The sequence below is a fragment of the Rattus norvegicus genome, chromosome 1, assembly GCF_021556685.1.
Source record: "Rattus norvegicus strain SHRSP/BbbUtx chromosome 1, alternate assembly SHRSP_T2T, whole genome shotgun sequence".
NCBI lineage: Eukaryota > Metazoa > Chordata > Mammalia > Rodentia > Muridae > Rattus > Rattus norvegicus.
In genome coordinates this window covers 158,422,501-158,443,833 of record NC_141534.1, presented here as the reverse complement: position 1 = coordinate 158,443,833, position 21,333 = coordinate 158,422,501, and the positions used below count along the sequence as shown (strand labels likewise).

The 21,333-nt window shown below is 38.9% G+C and overlaps 1 protein-coding gene across 23 annotated transcripts in view; it reads right to left on the bottom strand.

Moving 5' to 3' along the window:
- The window catches only part of Dlg2 (discs large MAGUK scaffold protein 2), a 2,073,609-nt gene that overhangs the window by 594,571 nt on the left and 1,457,705 nt on the right, over positions 1 to 21,333 (bottom strand). For all 23 annotated transcript variants that reach the window (XM_087586773.1, XM_087586779.1, XM_087586780.1 and 20 more), the window contains 1 exon segment: positions 3,916 to 4,040. In XM_087586773.1, coding sequence (XP_087442899.1) covers positions 3,916 to 4,040 — 125 coding nt within the window.

Here is a 21,333-nt window from a genome sequence, read left to right as displayed (position 1 = left end):
TCCCTAGTCAAACACTGCCTAGATACTCACTAGACATTTATTTTCTTAAAATGATACCATTTCTATTTTTAAAGTTACCTTTAATATCATGTCATAGTGTAACAAAGAAGAGGGGGACCTTTAAAAGATAGATAGGAACAAGCAGCTTGGTAAGGAGAAGAGTGCAAGGAGAGTGGAGACCATGTAGGCAGGCAGATAAGAAGAAAAGGGAAGTATTGGTAGAATTTCTTGTGTGCCTATTATATTCTTGGCATAGCTTTGGATTTCAGTAATCTCAGGAATCTTCAGAACACCTTAGTGACTTGGCCAGTACTCTCACCATCTGACACCAGAGAGGGAAGTTTCACTCCTCTAAGGTCAAGTCTGTTAGTAATAGGCATTAGAACCCATGGCTTCATAGAGTCTGGAAAGGGCACTTCATTCTAGGTCACTGGGATGAGTGGCCAGACAAAAGTATCCCTTGGATCTTGTCACTTCAGTTTTACTCCTGTCATGCTGAGAAAATGCATGTATGGGATGAATATTAATATTGGGATTAATATTGGGATTAATATTAATATTGTGTATTATTCTCTCTTGATGATACTTCAGACATCTCATTATTTGAGTCAAGACACTTTGATGTTTTATGTCAAATGCTTTATCTTTTAGGGTGTCATTCTTCCTGGCCTCAGTTTCCTCTCCATAAAAATGTTAGTTTTGGACATTATTGCCACCACAATTTTAATAATCTGTATTTAAATCACAAGCCAGATTTTCATCTGATCATTATATTTGAAACTCTAAATGTCTGTACATCAGTCAAGAACATGGGAGGGAGTAATCTCAATAGTATTTGAAAGTTCCACTAAAATAAAGAGGAAACTCAAGACATTTCTTCATGCAGATAAAGGATGTAATCTAGATTAGGAACTCAATCTATCTTGTTGTTTCGGGGAGAAGCATAGAACAGAATTTTTCAGGTTTTTCAGTGCCTAGCCTTGGGAAGTCATACACATTGCCTGGGAAGCCAGAATGAGGGCTAATGAACAGCGATCAGAATGAAGGAAATTGTGGACCAGCATAAAAACAAGAACACAACATGCCTAATGAAGGTTCTACGAGTGTTCCTTTTCAGGATTGTGTACAACCATGGAATTAAGTTCCCAAGAAAAGAAACTTCCCATTTTTCCCCATCTTTATTAACTTGAGTATTTCTTATTTACATTTCGTTTGTTATTCCCCTTCCCGGTTTCCAGGCCAACATCCCCCTAACCCCTCCCCCTCCACTTCTCTATTGATGTTCCCCTCCCCATCCTACCCCCCATTACCGCCTTCCCCACAACATTCACGTTCACTGGGGGTTCAGTCTTGGCAGGACCAAGGGCTTCCCCTTTCTTCCACTGCTCTTACTAGGCTATTCATTGCTACCTATGAGGTTGGAACCCAGGGGCAGTCCATTTTATAGACATGAGATTTCCACTCATGGTTTGTAGGCAACAACAAGTGGTACTCTCAGAAATGCTTTTTTTTTTAAATTCCTAACCTCAGGGCAAGCACTATTGTCCCTCAAACCCAGTGCACAAATTTACTAGGAAGGTGAAAGATCCTTCTGTTTCAGATAGCAAATAGTTGAGGATGATGATTAAGGCCCCACAATTTCTAAGTTATTATTCCTATAACCAGTCGGATTTCTATTTTGCTTGTTTCACTCCTCTTTGACACAGAGTCTTGTTTTGTATTCTCGGTTGGACCAAAAATCATTTTTTTATCTGAGGTTGGTCTCAAATTCATGATAATCCTCCTGCCTCAGCATTTCAAATGCTAGGATTATAGGCATCATAATCCTATAATATAAGTTAGTACACTTAGCTTATGTCTAAACACATCACTACAGCTTGCCTATGATTCAACACTAGGAAACACAATCTGTCCTTGACTTACAGAATTACACTTACACATGTGTTTTGAATCTCTCACTGTTCAACATACATATTTCTTTTCTGAAAATCACTCATTAAAGGTGGAAATTTGATTGCCACAAAGCATGAATTCCCTGGAAGGATGTTCAGAAGTCTTTTTGGCTGAAATCATATGCAAGTGAACTTGAGAAAAATACAGCTCTTCTCAACAAGCTGCAAAGTTGCATCTGTCTGATGTAATCACTGTATCAGAACACTGTGACAGAGAATGGGTGTCTTTGCCTATTTCAAATGAGAAATAGAAGACTAGATTATTCATGTGAAAGGAAAACAGACTGAGCAAGGGTATGGCGTTTGTATTTCTGCTCTTTGAGTCACATTTCCCAACACGTTGCCATGCTGGCCAATGCTGTCTTGATCTACAGGACATGCTTTAACTCTCTGGTAGACAGACTTCTTTTGCAAACCAGAGAAAGGTTCCTATTAGTTCACTTCCTGGAGGCCTTGACCATCAGCTTTGGCTTTGACCCGCTCAGTCCAGTCTCAACAAGAAATGTACTGAATTGATTTGGCAGAGTTCCCTGACCTTTGATATCTGGTCAATTACCTTACATTCTGCGCTTAGTATCTTATCAGTCTGGCCTTCCTTCAGCCAGGACCTTGCCAGAATGCATCTCAGTGCTGATATTTTTTTTTAGTAATGATTTATCTCTTTAAATCTCATCGATTCTTAGCTACAGGATTGCAGTTATTACTGTTGGCTCCAGGAATTCTTCTTGAAGAATCTTCCTTATAATCTTCAACAGTCCCCAGAAGTTACCTCTGTTAACATACTCCCTATCCCCAATGTCGTTTACCTCTTTTTCTCTATTTATTAATATCACAGATATGCATTAGCAAGCATTTATTGAGTTGTTTATATTCGCATGATAGTAATGTAAAGATATAAAGGTAGAGTAGCATGCAATTATAACCCCAGTATTTGACACATTGAAACAATAGTACCACAAGTGTGAGGGCATCCTTGCCTTATAATGTGAGATTTTGTTTAAAAGAAAAAAGGGTCTATTGATGCAGTTGCATCTTCTTGACCTATATGGATCTATAACCAGGTATGGTTATTTGTCTGTCTGTCTGTCTATCTATCTATCTATCTATCTATCTATCTATCTATCTACCATCTCTACATGTTATATATTAAATATTATATATTTGTTATATATATTTTATGTATATTGGATAGCTTCCATAAGTTTCTGAGCCCTTAAGTTTTGTTCCTTTTAAAGGTTGTTCTTAATTCCTGGTTGTATTATATATTACTTATTATTTGTTCCATGTGGGGTTTTTTATTTCTACAACTCATTTCTAGGGTCTAAAAGAGCAGGTCTAGGCTCCAACTGCTACTACTGTGTCCCTAGGTGCTGTCTTGGATCTACTCCACCCATTTAACTCTGTGCACAGTGTTTTTCCAAACAAAGCAACATTCATTCTAGTCTCCCAGAGAATTTGCTCTTTTTCTATGTCTCAGTTCAGATTTAGGCAGTAACTTAATGCATTATTCAATTATGTTTTAAGATCTAGGATCTTCCAATTAGTTTCTCTGATTCTCTCTAAACATCTATTGAAAAGCCTGTGAACACTTCTGTATTCGTTCCTGTAACAGTACCTCAGTTCCTAATTTACAGTTTTGATTCTAGATGCGCTATTATTGACTTATTTCATATTATTGTTCTTTCCAAGTAGACATGTGACTCCATGAGAATCAAAGATATATTTATAACCCCTTCTCACAGTGTCTTGCCCAATGTCACATTTGTTATCTATCAACATGCACAAATTAGATACGACTTGAAATTCGGCAAGTACAATGAGATTTGTAGCGTCACTACAGAAAGCCTTGATAACCTTCCAAGTTCAGAAGTTTTATAAAATTATCATTCTCCAAAGGTACAAATATGACTACCTGATGCAGTGGATCAACTGCTCGAGTCATTTTAATGCTTTTGATTTTTACCTGAGTCTGCCATCCTCTGCTGCAGCACCTCCTGGAATAATCTTCGTAATAAATATGCCAGGGTCATCTCCAATGTGAGGATTATCTGTCCCTCCAGCAATACTGAATCCCAGACCTGAATTTCCCTGTAGAAACAATAAGTGGATATTAAATGATGTGCTGTCATCTAAAACCTAGTCCCCTGGCTCTCTGTGTTATCATGTTACTACTCAAATGGAAATTTGGTGATAGCAGTCTTACGTACAAAGCCATAAAGCTTGCTGTCAGCAGACACAGCAAGGTCAGAAGAACTCTCCTGTTTTTGCTTTGCAATAACTCAGGGAGTGGTATAATTTTTACTTAAAAAATGATTCCTTTATGCAGCAGTTCAAATAACCATTATCAATTAATAAGAAAGGAAATCTTGAAAATAAAGCACATGGGACTTTCAAAGGATTTTTAGAATGTCAGCTATGAAAATATATCTTCACATGAGCAATGGAAAGTAGTTATACCAAAACCAAGATGTGATAGAATAGTTAAATTAGTAGGGCATTGCCCTGTTGCCTCAACTTCTGTTGCTTTATGGATTATTCATCAGACAAATGGGCTCCAATGTAAGTCACTTGGACATTGGAAGGCAGGGCCCCCTTCTAGAGCCAGGACACATGACAGACTCCCAGTGCTGCATAGAATTTACTTTCAGTGGCAACAGACAAGCCATATGTTAGTTCTTCAGCATGAACATTTGAGCAGTACACTTTCTGATAAACTTTTCATATTCCTTTAATTACAGTAATTGACATCCAATATGCATGTGCATTCCAAAAATAAGGTATACTGAAAGATCCCTCAAAATTCACTTATCATCTCCAAACAGTTCTTATTTACATATTCTCTTTAATCCATATCACCATGGTTACATTCTGTTTCCACAATTGTGTTCTGATGTTTTTCCAGTTCACGTTTTACTTCAGTCCTTTCCCCACATCTAGGTACTTTAAAAATTAGCAATTTTAAGTGACAAAGTGTTATCTCCTTAAGATCCTATGTCGTCACTTATTTAACTGGTCTGCTGCTAGATATTTTGTTCATGCTTGTGCATCAAGTATAGCTTACTCCATTTATGATTGCTTGATTAAGTTCCACTCTGGGGTAAAAAAAGACAGATAAAGAGTAAATAAAAATTAACACTTAAACCAGAGAAATTAAATTAGGACACACAATTAGTCATAAAACCTCAATGTCAAGACAATGTCAGATATGTTTATAGTTATGCTACAATAAATGTCAAGGTAATGTTCAACAATATTTTTGGTGAGTGTGCTTATGTGCACAAGGAGTGGCTGTACATATGTCTGTGTGTGCTCATGAAGAGACAAGAAGAGAATGTTAGATGCCTTCCTCTATGGCTTTCTACATTTCCCATGACACGGTCTCCCTAAACTTGAAGTTTATCATTTTTGACCAAGGTTGACTGACTGGCTAAGAAGCCCTTACCATCTTGTCCTCATCCCATAACCATTGTTGAAGCTGTAGGTGGGTATGTCTATATCCATGTGTGTTGGGAAAACAAAGTGAAGTCTTGTTTCTAGATAAGCACTATCAAACGTGAGTACCTAGCCATCTCTCCAGCCGCGGTCTAGCACTTTTCAAAAAAAATTATTATTTATAAATGTAAGAAAAGTGAATTTTTGAGGGTTCCTTCCTCAGTTGGATAATTATATTGAAAGCTTAAAATTTAAAATTTGTCAAAAGCATGTAAAATCCTTTATTTTATGTGGACTCCTGTAGATATATAGATATATGACAGACAATACCATGTGTACATTTGCAGAGACAGGAACAATGGACACACACACACACACACACACACACACACACACACAACTGTAATTCCAACTCCAGGGGATCTAATGCCCTCTTTTGATTTCTGCTGTTTCTCATATACATGTATAAATATACCTTCCCCCACACAAATAAATAAATAAATAAATAAATAAATGAATAAATAAATAAATAAGAAAGAAATCTTTAAAGCCCCTGTTTATACCTTTGATATCTTTTCTAATAATGAGGCCCTTTGAAAAATCCAAGTTTTATTAATCAGAGACACTTATTATCATACACATAATCATCATTTTATTTGCTAGTTATGATACACCTGTTCCATGCCTTTCACTAGGTTGAGTCTTGCAGTGACTATGGGGATTTCAGAGGCATATAAAGAGGAGAGGGTTAGAGTAGAGTGGCCAAAAAGAAAACCAAACTCTATAACTTAGTGTGCTAAAGCTGTGGAAGGAAAAACAGTGGCAAGGGAAAATGGCCCATGTGACAGTATACATGGCTCTATCTTAGTTGTGACAGTCAGGACAGCAGAGTGCATGTGGATCCCTTTCGATACAGCATTTATTGTACCAAGTGTCTACATCAGGACTATTGGAGACACTGAAAGATGTGAAAAGGAGATGATTTGTGTCATTCAAGGGATAAAAAGAAAGGTGACAGTAGTTTGTCTGGTGTCTTGTCATGATCTAATTGTTCATTTTCTATAATATTGTTCAGATGGCATTGGTGTCAGCTAATATTTTTCAAGCACATATTGACAATTGTAGCTATAGGACACATAGTTGTAATATGATTTTTAAATGTATGTGATCTATTTGCATACCTATCCCTTCAGATATTTAACATTTTCTTATTATGGTAACATTAGAAATTTAGTTTCAGGAACATTGGATTATGCAGAATTCAATTATCAGCTATAAATATCATGGTGCATAATTGACCTAAAAATCAATTTTTTTCTCTTGTTTGACCCATCATAACCTTTAATTATCATCCATTCCTTTGATCTTTGGTGTCTGGTAAAGACAATTCTATTTACATGAATCAATAGGTTTAGATTTACATATGAGAATATATAGTATTAATCTTTTTATCTTTTGTATATGTTACGTGACATAATGCTTTCTGATTCTGTTATTACAAAGGATAGGACCACTTTCTCTTTATAGGTTGAATAGAGCTGCATACCAAATTCTCTTTATCCATCCACTCCAGGATGCACATTTACTGATCTCCAAAGGTGGCTGTTTATTTTAGCAGAGTCCTACTGTGTTGGCCAATCTGGCCCAGAACTAAAGATCCTCTTGCCTCAGGCTCTCCAGCTCTGGCATTTCAGGAATGTGTCATAGTTCTGGCTTGTTATTTTCCACAGCACAGTATGAGGACATTGAGATCTCCACACACTGATGACAAGATGTCCGGGGAATAACAAAAAGTGGAAATACTAGAGTTTCTGCTGGCTCTGCTTTCAGTCTTTTGAGGACCTTACTACTATTTCAGTGCTGATTATACTAGTTTACTTTCCCAACAATACTAAATAAGGGTCCCTCTACACCACCTTCTTTTAGCATTTCTTTTGTCTTCCTAACAGCCATTCAAGAGCTTGTGCAATGAAACTGTTTTGTGGTTTCATTTCTATCTCTTTATATATTTTGGATTAATCCCATGTCACCTACACGGCTTATAAGTATTTTCTTCAAATTCATATCTGTGCCTTTATTATTAATTGCTTCCCTTGATAGATAACACAATGCTTTTGCTTTCTATATTTTGGGAGCTAAATTTAAAGACAAGAAAACACTGTCAAAATCAATACAGTTTAGACCACATTTCCTCCATAGGTTTATACTTTCTGATCCTATGTTTAAAGTCTTAATCAATTTTGAGCTGTTTTTATTACTGGTGTAACATAAGGATCTATACACTTTTGTTATATAACCAGTTTTTCTCCTAACATTTATTAAAAAGATTATTTCTCATTATTTACTCTTGGAATTTGTTTCAAAGATTGACTGTAAATGTGTTAAATCCTTTCTGAGATCTCTAGTTTTTCCCGTTGGCTGATATGTATATTTTTATCTAATATTATGTTGTTTTAATGCTTTTTCCCTTTGTAGGATAAATTGAAACCCAGCAGTATGATCTTCTAGCTTTTATCTTTCTTTTATGACTACGTTGGGTATTTAGAGTGTTTCATGTTATTATAGTTTTTTCTTTCCCATACATCTGTGAGACATGATACTGGAATTTTAGAAACAATTGAATTAAAAATTCATATCCATTCACTCAACTGATCATAGGTACTTTCATGATTCTGTTGAATTAAGTTTGCTCCAGGTAATGTTAAATGATCACCCCTACTCTCAAAGTAGGCTACTTCTTTTTGTGTTTTTATTAAAGATTTATCTTATGTGTATGTAAGTGCCTGACTGTATGCATTTGCCATGCATATGTGGTCATTGTCTGAGGAGGCCAGAAGGGGCATCAGCTTCCCCGAGACTGCAGTTGCAGGTTGCTATGAGCCACTGTATGGATGCTAGGAACCAAACCCAGATCTTCAAGGGCCATAAATGTCCTAACCACCAAGCAATGTTTCTAGTCTCTGGTGATTTGATTTATGAATATTTTTTTTTGGTTCTTTTTTTTCGGAGCTGGGGACCGAACCCAGGGCCTTGCGCTTCCTAGGCAAGCGCTCTACCACTGAGCTAAATCCCCAACCCCAATGAATATTTTTTAATTGATTCTATGCATATCTGCATTTTTGCCTGGGTTCATGCACATGAGTCCAGTTTTTGATAGATCTGGGTCTGGAGTTTCAGGTGATCTGACTGACACTGATACCCGAAGCCAGACTATGGTAGTTTGTAAGGATGGAATGCATTCTCCATAGCTAGTCATCTGCATTTCTCTCTTGTATTTTCAGAGATGTGTATGTTAACTTGGTTCACATATTGTCATTTACAGATGTCTGTTTATTGGTTTTCTTTATTATTTTGAGACTTATCTGGAACACAGTGTTATCAATCAGTATTTTATGAGTGACTGATGAGTTGAAACACCTACAGAGACTGTACTTGAAGTGATATTAAAGGCAAGACTCACACAGAACACAATAGAAGTCTAATTCCTTGAGGAATGCATTGTGGAAATAGAAGTCACTTTAATCTATATAAATATAAGAATAGAAAAGGTAAATATGGAGTATTCAACTTGTGGCTTAGCTCGGACATCCAAACTGGGGACATGCTAGTTTTGAAGGGTGGGCAGAGCCTTCGCTCAGAAAGCAACTTAGAGTCAAAAAGTATGAGGGCCCAAAAGTCTATCAAGAATGAAAACGGATGACTTTAAGAGTTCTTTAGGAATATTGGCTATATACAGGAAAACTACTCTGAGTGAAGAAAATGTTTGATGAAATTTTAGAAGGGAAAAACCATCACTATTGTGTCTTTCAAACATTCTGTGATTCAACAAATCTTGAAAGTAGCTGCTTTGAGAACAAAGGAACACTTAACCACTGTTTAAAGGAATCACTATAACACAGAGCATGTGGTGGTTCTTCAGTTCCCTACTATCCATTTCCCTGACCTGAATCCCACACCAAGGAAAAAAATGAATGGACAGGAACTCCACAATGGAAAGATGCAGATATAAACAGATTTTAACTTGCTTTGTGTTTCTGATCTCAGAATTCTCCAAAGCTTTTGTAGTCCTACTAAATTCAGTCTTCCAGATGGGTCTGATTAGTCTCTACAATTTTTTAAGAAGATGTTTGTCTGAAATAGGTTAAAAAATGATTCGCAGTGCTTTCTGCCTTTGCTTCCTGTCTCTCCTAACTGTTGCCACCAGCTGACAACGCACAGTTTGCTTCTCTCCATGGTTTAGTCATTTCCACCCCCTGACATTTGTCCCCAGAGCTTCTGGCTATGAAGGAAGGTCTCAGCTTTTTCCTCTTCTGAGAGGCATCTCTCCATGGGAACCAGCTGACCTCTGGCTGACACTCTTAGATCACCATCAGTAGAGACTAGAGATTGAGTCATGCTAGTGAGGACAACACCTGTATGGGGTTGTAGGCTGGTTTTTGTATACTTTTGATTGGGTAGATTCCATGACTAAAGCATGTGACTATTTTTCCCCTGGTTTCCAATTTTCCACTTTCGCTGACTATCCTCAAAAACATAAGCCATTGTCTAGATAATGGTGCTTCCTGCTGCATGTGCTCTGTCAGTATGACAAGCACCATGTTCCTAGGAAGGCTCCTCTTTTAAAAGAATGTATCCTCAAAAAAAAGTTGCCAAAAGAGAAAGTTAAGCCACAACAAAAACTCATCCTTTTATATAATGTTCTATAGATATATAAATTTTTTTTATTTTAGAAATAAAATTCTCTTTTACATGGGCTGACCCATGGCTCCAACTGCATATGTAGCAAAGGATGTCCTTGTTGGGCACCAATGGAAGGAGAAGCCCTTGGTCTTGCAAAGGTTGGACCCCCAGTGTAGGGGAATGTCGGGAGGCTGGGAAGGGGGGTGGGCAGGGGAAACCCCTTATAGAAAAGGGGAGGGGGTAAGATAGGGGGGCTTATGTCTGGGAAACCAGGAAAGGGAATAACATTTAAAATTTAAATAAAAAATCCAATAAAAAAGGAAAATAAAACTATTTTTCTTAATAATTCTGTTCTGGGAAATTATCCCAGAGAAATATCCATAGCTATGTGCAATGTTTTGTTGTAGCATTATTTTTCTAAAGTACAACACAAACACGCACACACACACAACACACACACACTAACACACACACACAGACACACACACCCTAACACACACACACACACCCTAACACACACACACATACACACACATACCCTAACACACACACAGACACACACACACACCCTAACACACACAGACACACACACACAGACACACACACACACACCCTAACACACACACACACCCTAACACACACAGACACACACACACAGACACACACACACCCTAACACACACACACACACCCTAACACACACACACACCCTAACACACACAGACACACACACACACACACACACACACACACACACACACACCCTAACACACACATACCCAGAAATGCACTCTTGAAGTCCAACAGTGGAGACATGAGTCAGAGCAGTTGTGGCACAAGACTGAGTTCAAATTCCCTTCTCTCATCTGCAACGTCTTGTGATAGGTACTGGGGATTGAATAGGACTTTGCACAGGCTAGGCACATAGTACATCACGGAGCCACACTGCTGGCCCTTTTATTTTAAGACAAATGTCATCAAGTTACCCCATATAGGCTTAATCATGCCATATTCTTGTTTTGGGCTCCCAAGTGGTTGGAATTAAAGGAATAGGTCAGCATTCTTGATTTAGAAGGGGAGTTTAGAAAGCTACAAAGTACTAAATAACAAATTAAATATTCTTAAGGGAACAAATCATTTTATTACGTGCTAAACAGTGACACAGGTGTCTTGTGACCCCCAACCTGGGAAGTAGTGCTAGCCTCTTTTTGTACACTAGGAACTTAAACACAAGATTGATTGACTTATTTAAATATACATAGCAACTGCTCACTGGATTTAAAATGCAAAGGCAGATGTTTCAGGGTCTAAGTACTGCTTTCATCACATTACCCAGCTCCTTCTAAGCTCAAGATTAATTTGTTAGCAGTGGGATACTTAACATAGTAATAAGTACTCTTGTTTTTGTCTTTCAAAAGGCTTTAAACCATGTGTATTGATATCATGAAATTTGTTTTAAAAATTCTGATTAGTCAATAAGCATGGAGTTGGGCCATTTTGACCTGAGGTCGATGGCTTATTCTGCCATTCTCAAACTTGAGTTTAGTTTTCTTTTTTGTAAAATGGAGATAACAACAGCCATATTGCAAGGCTGTCAGCAAGGTGGAAGTGGTGCCATGGAGGCAAGCATAGAGCTCACCAATGCACACACAAGATGGGGAAGCAAATTTGGGAGAAGTAATTGAAGTTCATTTAGAATATTAATTGAATTTTTGAAAATCACTGGTGCTAACAGAGAAGAAAAAAATACTGATACCTTGAGAAAAAATCTCTAATACTTGGCAAGAATCATTGAGAGATTTCTGTATTTTAGACACTAAGTAATAACTTCCTCTAGAAATGTAAAATGAAGAGGGTTATTGCAAAATATCACAGGAACACTTACAACCTGTAATGCCACTAGAGACAATCACATATTTATTATAAGTTTCAACAAGGTATCTTAGTTTCTTGATCACTTCTTAATGTTAAGCTGGTAGCAATTGGTTGTTCGCTTATCTCCCCATTAAATCATCTACTTTCAATGATGCATCTGCTGAAGTTTCCAGAAAATCATTTAAAAGGATGTCTGTTTAGAGCAGTATTAGGAGAATTAGGAGAGAAGTGGGAGTCTCATGATGGTCATCCTTGACTTCTGCTTGCTTGTCAGTCCATACACATGATTCAACACATGAATCTTGTTCCTCTTAGCTCTTCCTTAAAAACTGCCAGCTTCTTTCAACTTCCACTCTCTCCTCCCTGCTTTCTTACTTCATTGGCTCTCACTGCTCTTCCTGATTTCAGTCTGTATTCCTTCCACGACATCATCTCACGACCTTGTTAGCCCTGTCATCTCACTGAGATGTGGTGCTCAAAGGATGACTGTCAAGCCAGAATGTCCATGAAGGTTACAAAATTTTAAAAGGGTATAGAAAAAGGAGGAGGGTGGCTGATGAGCTCCAAAAGAATAAAAGAACAAGAATGAAACTAAGTGGCAAACAGTCTTTGCATTGGAGATAGTCAAAGGTAGGGCACGTAGGGTGTGGCCATTCCTTTCATACAAAGCCACCACTCAGCCCTTTCATATTGGCTCTAATCTGGAGCATGGGCCTAATGCTGAATGATTATTTTTGTTCCTTAAGGAAATCCAGGAATGATTCTTTCTTAGATCAAATATTAAGCTTTAAATGTTAGTCTCTCTCTCTCTCTCTCTCTCTCTCTCTCTCTCTCTCTCTCTCTCTCTCCTGCTTTCCTCTTCCTCCCTCCTTCTTTCCTTGTCTCTCCCTCTTCTGCCTCTTTCCCTCTGTCTCTGTGTCTCTCTGTCTCCTCCAACCTCCCTCTCTCTCTCTTTCTCTCTCTCTCTCTCTCTCTCTCTCTCTCTCTCTCTCTCACACACACACACACACACACACACACACACTCCCTCTCCCCACCCCTCCAAACACAATGTGTGCTATTTTTAAGTCCTCTGAGAAACATGTGTCAAGACAGGATTAAATGGCTGTGAAAGAAAAATGAGAAATAGCCTGAAAGCCTGAAGAGCCATGGTCTGTCCATGCAACGCAACTCCCACTCTTGCTAAGTGAAAGAGACTAGGAGGGAGGGTAGTTGCTAATCTCTTAGATTGCCAGTGTGAAATACATTAGAAGAATCCTCCATCTCTCAGATTGCACCCTACCTCCACAGTCCTGCGGCACTGTCATTGGCTGTTCAGAGCAGCTCTTGGGAAGCATGGCCTTGGGGCAAACTTCAGAATAAATTTCAGCTTTCAGAGCGTTGCAGCTGGGCTCCTGTGAATTATGCTCCCTGTGGCTGGCAGTGTGCGAAGCACATTCTCATGGCTGCCACACAACTCAACATTGTGAGGATGAAAGAAAACATGTGCAAGCCAGGGACAGGCTCAGCCTTTTGTAAACTGCTCACTGTTCCCTTGATTCATTTATGCTTTCTCTGTGGGGCCTCATGTATCCCTTGCCAACACATAGAGTGCTCTACTCTGTACAGATCCCCATTTCCCCTTCATTTTCTTTACATAGTTTTTTTAAACAGTTCTACAACTCACTTTTGCACATTGTACTGTACTTGCTTACGTTCTTACCTGCCACATTCCATTGCCAGCATCCATTCAAAGCATAACAATTCAGTTGTGCATTTTCTGTGCCAGAATTATGTAGTACATGGATATGGGAGGGACTGACTAAACTCTTTCATGGACTTAACTGAACAGAAGGCTTTTCTGCCTAGCATGCTTCTCCTCTCTTCAGTACTCAATTCATCTTCCAATAACAAACCCCACCTCATCTGTTATCTGTGATGTGTTCCTTAGCTGCTTCATGGAGTCAAAGCTGCCTTCCCTTCCTTCTATGCTTCTGCATAACTTTGTGCATGACACAAATTGAATACAAGGCTAGTGAATATTGTAGTGGTTGGCTTTATGTCTACTTGACCCAAGCTAAAATCATTAGGGAGGAGGGAGCCTTAATTGAGGAAATGCCTCCAGGAGATCCATCTGTAAGGCATTTTAAAATTAGTGATCAATGTAGGTAGGTCCAGCCCATTGTGAATGGTGACATCCTTAGGCTAGTGGTCCTTTTTTCTATAGAAAAGCAGTCCAAGCAAGCCTTGTGAAGCAAGCCAGTAAGCAGCACTCCTCTATGGCCTCTGCATCAGCTCCTGCCTTCAGGTTCCAGCCTTGATGATTCCCTGTCTTGACTGACTTTGGTGATGAACAGCTGTGGTGGTTTGAACATGTTTGGCTGAGGGAGTGTCACTATTAGGTGTTGCTTTGTTAGAGTAGGTGTGGACTTGTTGGAGGACGGGTTTCACTGCGGGGGTGGGCTTTGAGACCTCCTAGCCATGAGACAGCCAGTCTTCCATCTCCTGTTTGCTTTTGGAACAAGATCTAGAACTCTCAGCCACTCCCGTTCTGTGCCTGCCTGGATGCTGCTATGCTTCCCACCATGGTGATAACAGACTAAAGCTCAGAACCAGCAAGCTAGCTCCAATTACATGCTGTCCTTTATAAGAGTTGTCTTGCGGTATAAGAGTATGTCTTCATAGCGATGGAAACCGTAACTAAAACAAGAGTCACATGGAACTGTAAACTCAACACACCTTTCCCTCTCCAACTTGTTTTCTGGTCGTGGTATTTCGTTGCTGCAATAGAAACTGTAACGAAGACAAATATATCCTCTTTCTATAAAGTCTCAGCAATTAGAAGATAGGTCCACACTGTATTCCAATGACCTTTCTTGATTTCAATCCAATTTCTTGGGACAGCAAATGTTCAGTAAATGTTTGCTGAGCTAAACTAAACTGGAAGAAAAAATCAAATGCATTTGGATGACTGAGCTGAGAAGGAAAGGTCAGGCGAAGGAGGTTACTTAATTTTACTGTAAAAAGGCTAATGGCTGAATCATCGTATTAGTCCCACATCTATCTGAGTAATTGCTATGGATTCAATACTCTGTCAGACCCTGAAAACAAACGAACATAAGGCACCCAATACCTTTTCTCTAAGACCCGAGTTCTGTCCATGTTCTAGGGTGAAGAACAGTATAGGTGTGGCTTAATATTCAAATGTGTTCAGGGCACTCTCTGAACCCAGGTGTAAGGCATTTTCTTAATTAGTGGTCAATATGGGAGGGTCCAGTCCATTGTGGGTTGGGCCATCCTAGGGCTGGTGGTCTTGGGTTGTATAAGAAAGCAGATTGAGAAAGCCATGTGTGTGTGGCAGGACAGTAAGCAGCACCCCTGTGTGGTTTGTTTTAGGTGATTCCACTTCCTTTTCCTCTATCCCAACTAATTCCTTCATTTCCTGTTCACCACTTTATACACTAGCGTCATTGTGTTCCCAAAGGACACCTTCTATATTGTTCTTTCTGAATATCTATGTGTATGATCTTTCTTGTTTCCTCAGTAGCAACATTTGGCAACCTGCTAAGTGTTGAAAATGACATTTTATTCTTTACTAAACTGTGAGAATAGTTTTTAAATGATTACTACATTGAGCTTTTTTTTTTCCTGATACCATCTACCTTTGTCTTTCCTGTGGAGGAGTGAAAATGCTCAGACAAAAAACTAGTCAGGACAGAATATTTGGTTTGGCATTTGTGTTTAGGTTATAGTCCATTTCTTTGGGGGAAGTCAGTGTGGTAAGACTCCAGACACCTGGTCACACTGGCCTCAGGAAGCAGAGAGCAATGAGTGCACGATGCATGCTCAATCACTTTCTAAGGATCCTCTGGCCAGGGAAGGGTGCCACACCACACTCAGGCACATCTCCGGGGTGACTACATTCTGTCAAGTTGACAATTAGTCTAACCATCAAAACACGCCACTGCTCCATCCTCGGAGTTCTAAGCAGCTCCATAGATCCACATTTCCATAACAGGAGCTTGTGGTTCCTTTAACAGAAGGAACTTTAAAATGGCAATAAAGTAATACCTAATGGCAACTGTGATGTAGTAGACTCTTAGGCCCACTACCCTCAGCCATCTTTGCTAGGTCAGTAGTAGTGGGAACACATGGTCTAGTGCAATGGCTCAGAGGGGGAATGATGCCTGTTCCTGTTGATAACCTGAATTTAATCCTTTTGGATTCACAAGGTGGCAGAAAAGAAATTGACTCTCAACCATTCTTCTCTGATCTCTACAGGTATGAATACACACACACACACACACACACACACACACACATACACACACACACACACACACGTATTCTTCTACCTCCAAAATATACACAAATAAGCACAAAACAACACTGTCTGCAACCTGTTAAGTGCAAGTCCTTTGGACAAATGCAAAGTGTGAGCACTGTAATCAACCACTCCTGCTGTATCTCATTCCAGCACTACCGTGCTTTGCCTGAGAGCCTGAACAGTCCTGACCTAAACAATACAAATAACAACTTTCAGGTTAAATGTAAATCACTAGCACTCAAATATCTTTAAGCATCATGATTTGTATGGAAGAAAATATCATAGTGAAAGCCATTCCTTTATATATTAACAAAAAATGTAAAGAGAAGCAAAAAGATGCAACTGAGTTTTGCACTGTGCGTGGATGCTGAAAAATGACACTACAACTTCCTATTGCGGGCTTGATTGATGATAGCACCAACATGCACCAGAAGCCATTGGGCTCTTCGTGTCATATGCTCACAAAGGTTAATCTTTCCTAATATGCCTTTAATGAACTACTAAAAATTGTTAACTTTAGTAAAATTTGAGGGATATGTGTTATCCTTTGAATCTAAGATGCTCCCCAGATCTCACTAGTTGAAGGCTTAGTCCTTAGTACAGCAATTTCAGATGTGAGGTCTTTGCCATTAGACCATGATGGTTCCAATTTCATGATCCAATAGACATGCTTTCTGGCCTATTGGGGGATGATAGAGACTTTGGGAGATTGTATTAGAGGGAGGAACTATGTCATTGGCTTGAATGGTTTGTTTTTGTTTCCCTCCACCTCTCTCTCTCTCTCTCTCTCTCTCTCTCTCTCTCTCTCTCTCTCTCTCTCTTTCAGTTACACTTAAGTACACTAAAGTACACTCCATCAAATGCTTTCTGCCATAATGCTCTACCTCAATCTAGGCCCTGAAACAAAAGCACCAAACGGCCATGCCTGATACTTCTAATTCTATAGGCCCAAATCTACCTTACTTCTTTTACTCGATTTTCTTGGCTATTGTACCCCAGTTCTGAATGTGTTGAATAATATAATAGACAGACATTTTTCATTGTTGTTTATTGCATGGTTTGAAGTGAGAAATTGTTTGAATTGTAAACAAAACCAATGAAAACTTCATTGAACATTCTTTGTCTTGAGGGCTGACATGTAGATAATGGTTATGTAGAATTATGGATCTGACTAAAATTGTAAATGAATAGAGAAATTTTGTGCCTGTGACAAAAAGAAACTGACAACATTTGTGTCAGCTGTAAATTTTGAGTTTGAAAGACTCAAAATTTGGATTTGTATATCTTGCCCTTACCATCATAATCATGATTGATCATTTCCCAACATTTAACTTTCTTTTCTGATAAGATAGGTATCATGGCATACAAATATGAGTTATTTTGATATTGTATAGTGAAACATGAGTGACTCAATGAACCTATATTTTCCAGGTAGCCAGTATTCAATATTCTAGAATTTATTTAAAATGTTTCATTTATAAGAGGCATGAGTGAGTTTTAGTTAAAATGTGTCACTGACACAGCATTTGATTTCATGATGCAAAGAAATTTAAAATAAGAGTCCTTCTCATTTGCCAGGTTTTAGTGATGTATCGAAAATTTTACACAATTTTGCAAAAAGGTTATAGAAATGTAGTGTCTTCTCCCACTTAAACACATTACCTTCCAAATTTGCTTCATCCAACATAACTAATATTTCTTGTTTCAAAAATCTAAGGGAATAGGGAAGAAGTGAAAGCTGGTATTGCATTAAGCATGTATACACATTAAACGTGTGCGTGCTACCTCAATCTCTGAGTGCATACGAATGGAGATCACATTGATTTAGAGGTCCTTGCTTTCTTGGTCTCTCCTCTGTCTCTTACAGCTCTTTCCCTATCCTCTTCTGAGAATATTCCTGAGCTATAGGAGAGGGATTTGATGGAGGCATCCTATTTGGGATTACATGTTCCAAGGTCTCTCACCTTAGGACAATGCATTGATATGGGTTTCTGTATTTGTTCCCATCTGCTATGGGAGGAAGCTTCTCTGATGATGGACGAGCAAGGCACTGACTTATGAGTATAGCAGACTGTCATTAGGAGTCATTTTACTGCTACATGTTTTTTTCTTTTTCTTCTTTTTTTAAGAACAGTAGTATTTGGTTTTACCAAAGTCTCTTGGCTATCTAGTCTCAGGTTCTTGGTTATCAAGTTGTTTTGAGCATGGGTTCTATCTTGTAGAGTAGACCTTAAGTCAAATCAGATATTGATGGCTTTCTCCCACAAGCTTAGTACTACCATCGCCCTAGCATATGTAAGCAGAATAACATTTAGACAAAAGGGTTTGTGCCTGGGATAGTGTTCACATTACTTCCTTGATAATGTGCAGAGTACCTTCCTATACAAGCTGCTAGCATGTAGGGGTGGAAGCTCTATGTATGCATCAGCTCAACTTCTCCATGTTCAATGATTTTAATAGATATTGTTATCAGCAATGAGGCCATGCTGTCACTTTGTGAAGAGCAACCCATATTTTCTTGGCAATAGCCTGGGTTGTTCTGGGTTCCCATGAGAACCTTTTGACCAACAACGCAATTAAATGTAGCCATTTTAATTTATAATATAATGAATAGTTTTAATTCATAGTTTAACAAATAGTCGAATACATATATAGAATGAAATTTGGACATTAAAATTGTACTCAGATTAAATGTTTAAAGGGTTTTTTTGTTGTAAACAATCCTCTGACCATTTAACATGGTATGCTGTTGGACTCAGAAACTGCCCCTATGCCTACTTATATCTAGTTGTTAAAGCATTAGTAAACAGAACCTGTTCCTGAAATCAACCTCAGTTCTCATTAATATTTCTAAGGTTGTAAAGAGAATCTAAGGAGCTGAGGCAGCAGAGCACTTGAAGAGAGCCAGCAGGTGGATTTGTTGCAGTTTAATTTTTATCCAATTAATAGTATCATCATCTCAGGACATGGCAGAAAGTACCAACTGCAGAGGTGCAAGCATAGGATCTGCTTTTCTGCAGGTGTGCTGATATTTTAAAAGTATTCACAGATGACCCAATTGAAATCTACCAAATCAGTTCTTCCATTCTTGCTATGGCTCCATATTCTTTTAGGACCATGTGCATCACCCACCTACAGCTGTTACATATCTTCTACTTTGTATTATTTGAAAAATGCGAGGACCATTGGCAGTGGTACAAATTTCAAAATCCCAGGATCGTGTCACAGCAAAATTTTATTTGCAGAGCTTGTTTCTTTTGCTAAAAGGCATCATTTTTAAGTTTTCAAGTTATTTTGGGAGCAGCACTCCTTTGGCACAAGACTCTAAGTGCTCTCAGTCCACCATTCTTAGTGGCTTCCCAGTCAGTCCACCTGCATCCAGGAAATCCCTACCTGCCTAATGCCTTCCATAAAACCCATACACTACAAACACAGTATCTCCTGGGAGCAAGTGGCCACAATTTCCATTTCAGAATCAAAGAGGTAGATGAATGATCTCTCTCTTCCCTTTCAGAATAGTAGCTGTCTTCAAACGTCAAGACTTGGGTAATAAGTAAATCCTTGAACTTCTATTGAGGTTGGAAGAACTTTAAGACATAAAAGCCTGCTCCCCTCTTGCATTCTTCTTGTGTTTCTCTCCTTGCTTTTGGCTAGGCTTCAGCCTCAATATCCACTTTACTGTCCTCTGATACTTCAGGGTTCTCTTTTCTCTGGGATTTTGTGTTCACTACTATATCTACTTCTAGATTTGTCTATATGTGTATTCTTCTGTTCTTAGCTACTGTGTTTGTCCTCCAAGGAAGCCTGTTTGTCCCTGTCACTCTTCACCACTCCCTCTTTACTATGCTACCATTCTCTTCCTGTCATTTATCACCATTGAGGCTTGTCTTGTTAATTGATTATTCATGTGTTGTCTGTCTACTTCTCTAGAATGTAAGTTTCAGTAGACAAGGACTTTCATGCTGCTATGTTCCCCACTAATATTTCTGTTCCCAGAACAGTGGCAGGCTTACAGTAAACACTAACAGTAAAATTTAAGGAAATGATGACTGTCTCAGTGAGACCCTCAAAGGACCTGCAAAGAATACAAGTCTTGGAGTAGAGTGATAACTGTCTAATCTCAACTGGTCTCTGAATGTATCCTCCAGAAGCCACATATTATACACTCAATCTCCAACATCATCATCTTGGATCTTTCAGGGTTGCCTGGGTTCCGTGGGTTTCAACATCATTAGTGACTTGCTACATGTACACGAGGGCTGCTTGTGAAAACTGTTTCTCTCCTTAGATTCTGCCTCTGCTGTGGGGACACAGTGTGTCCTCATAAGAGGTCACAGGTTTTTGAGACAATATCTTGGGAGCACAGAGTAGCCCTTATCAGAGACTGACATTCAAATGCCTTGGTAGTAGTGGTGATGGTGATGGTGATGATGATGGTGATGATGATGATGAGTGCATGATACATCTGGCGGGTAAAAGTAGAGACCAGAAGAAAACTTTGTGGAGTTGGTTCTCTCCTTCGATCTTTATGGGGATCCTGAGCATCAAACTTAGGATGTAAAGGCTTGTGTAGTACGTACCTTTACCCACTGAGCCATCTTACCAGCCCACTATTTTATGTTCTTTATAAAGATCATGATTGGCTCCCTATCCTCACTCTGTTGGCTTTTCAATTTTGGCTGAACAATGACTATTTCTGGAAAGTGAAGTAGCCCCTTCTTTCCTTGTCTGAGAACAACTGACATTCTTTTACGCATTACTCTTTGGTGACCCCTGCCAATGACCAGTTATGGGTTCCAAAATGAAACCATTCAACCTCAACCCTCCTTTTCCCATGTTTGTCCTTTTACTTCCACAGACTGTGATCAGAGAGTGGACCTCTGGATTCTTGTATGTCTGTTACCTGTAAAAACCTGTTAAGTATTAGAATCGCTCATTCCCTGACTGTCTTTTCTCTTTTTCCAATCGTATACCTGCCTCCTCCTGTGTAGAGAAGCTTAGCATTGAAGCTTCTCTGGTAGTTTCCTGTTCTCTTTATTTGTAACCTACTCCCAGGGCCCAAATTAATTGTTCTTTGTTCTAGAAAAGT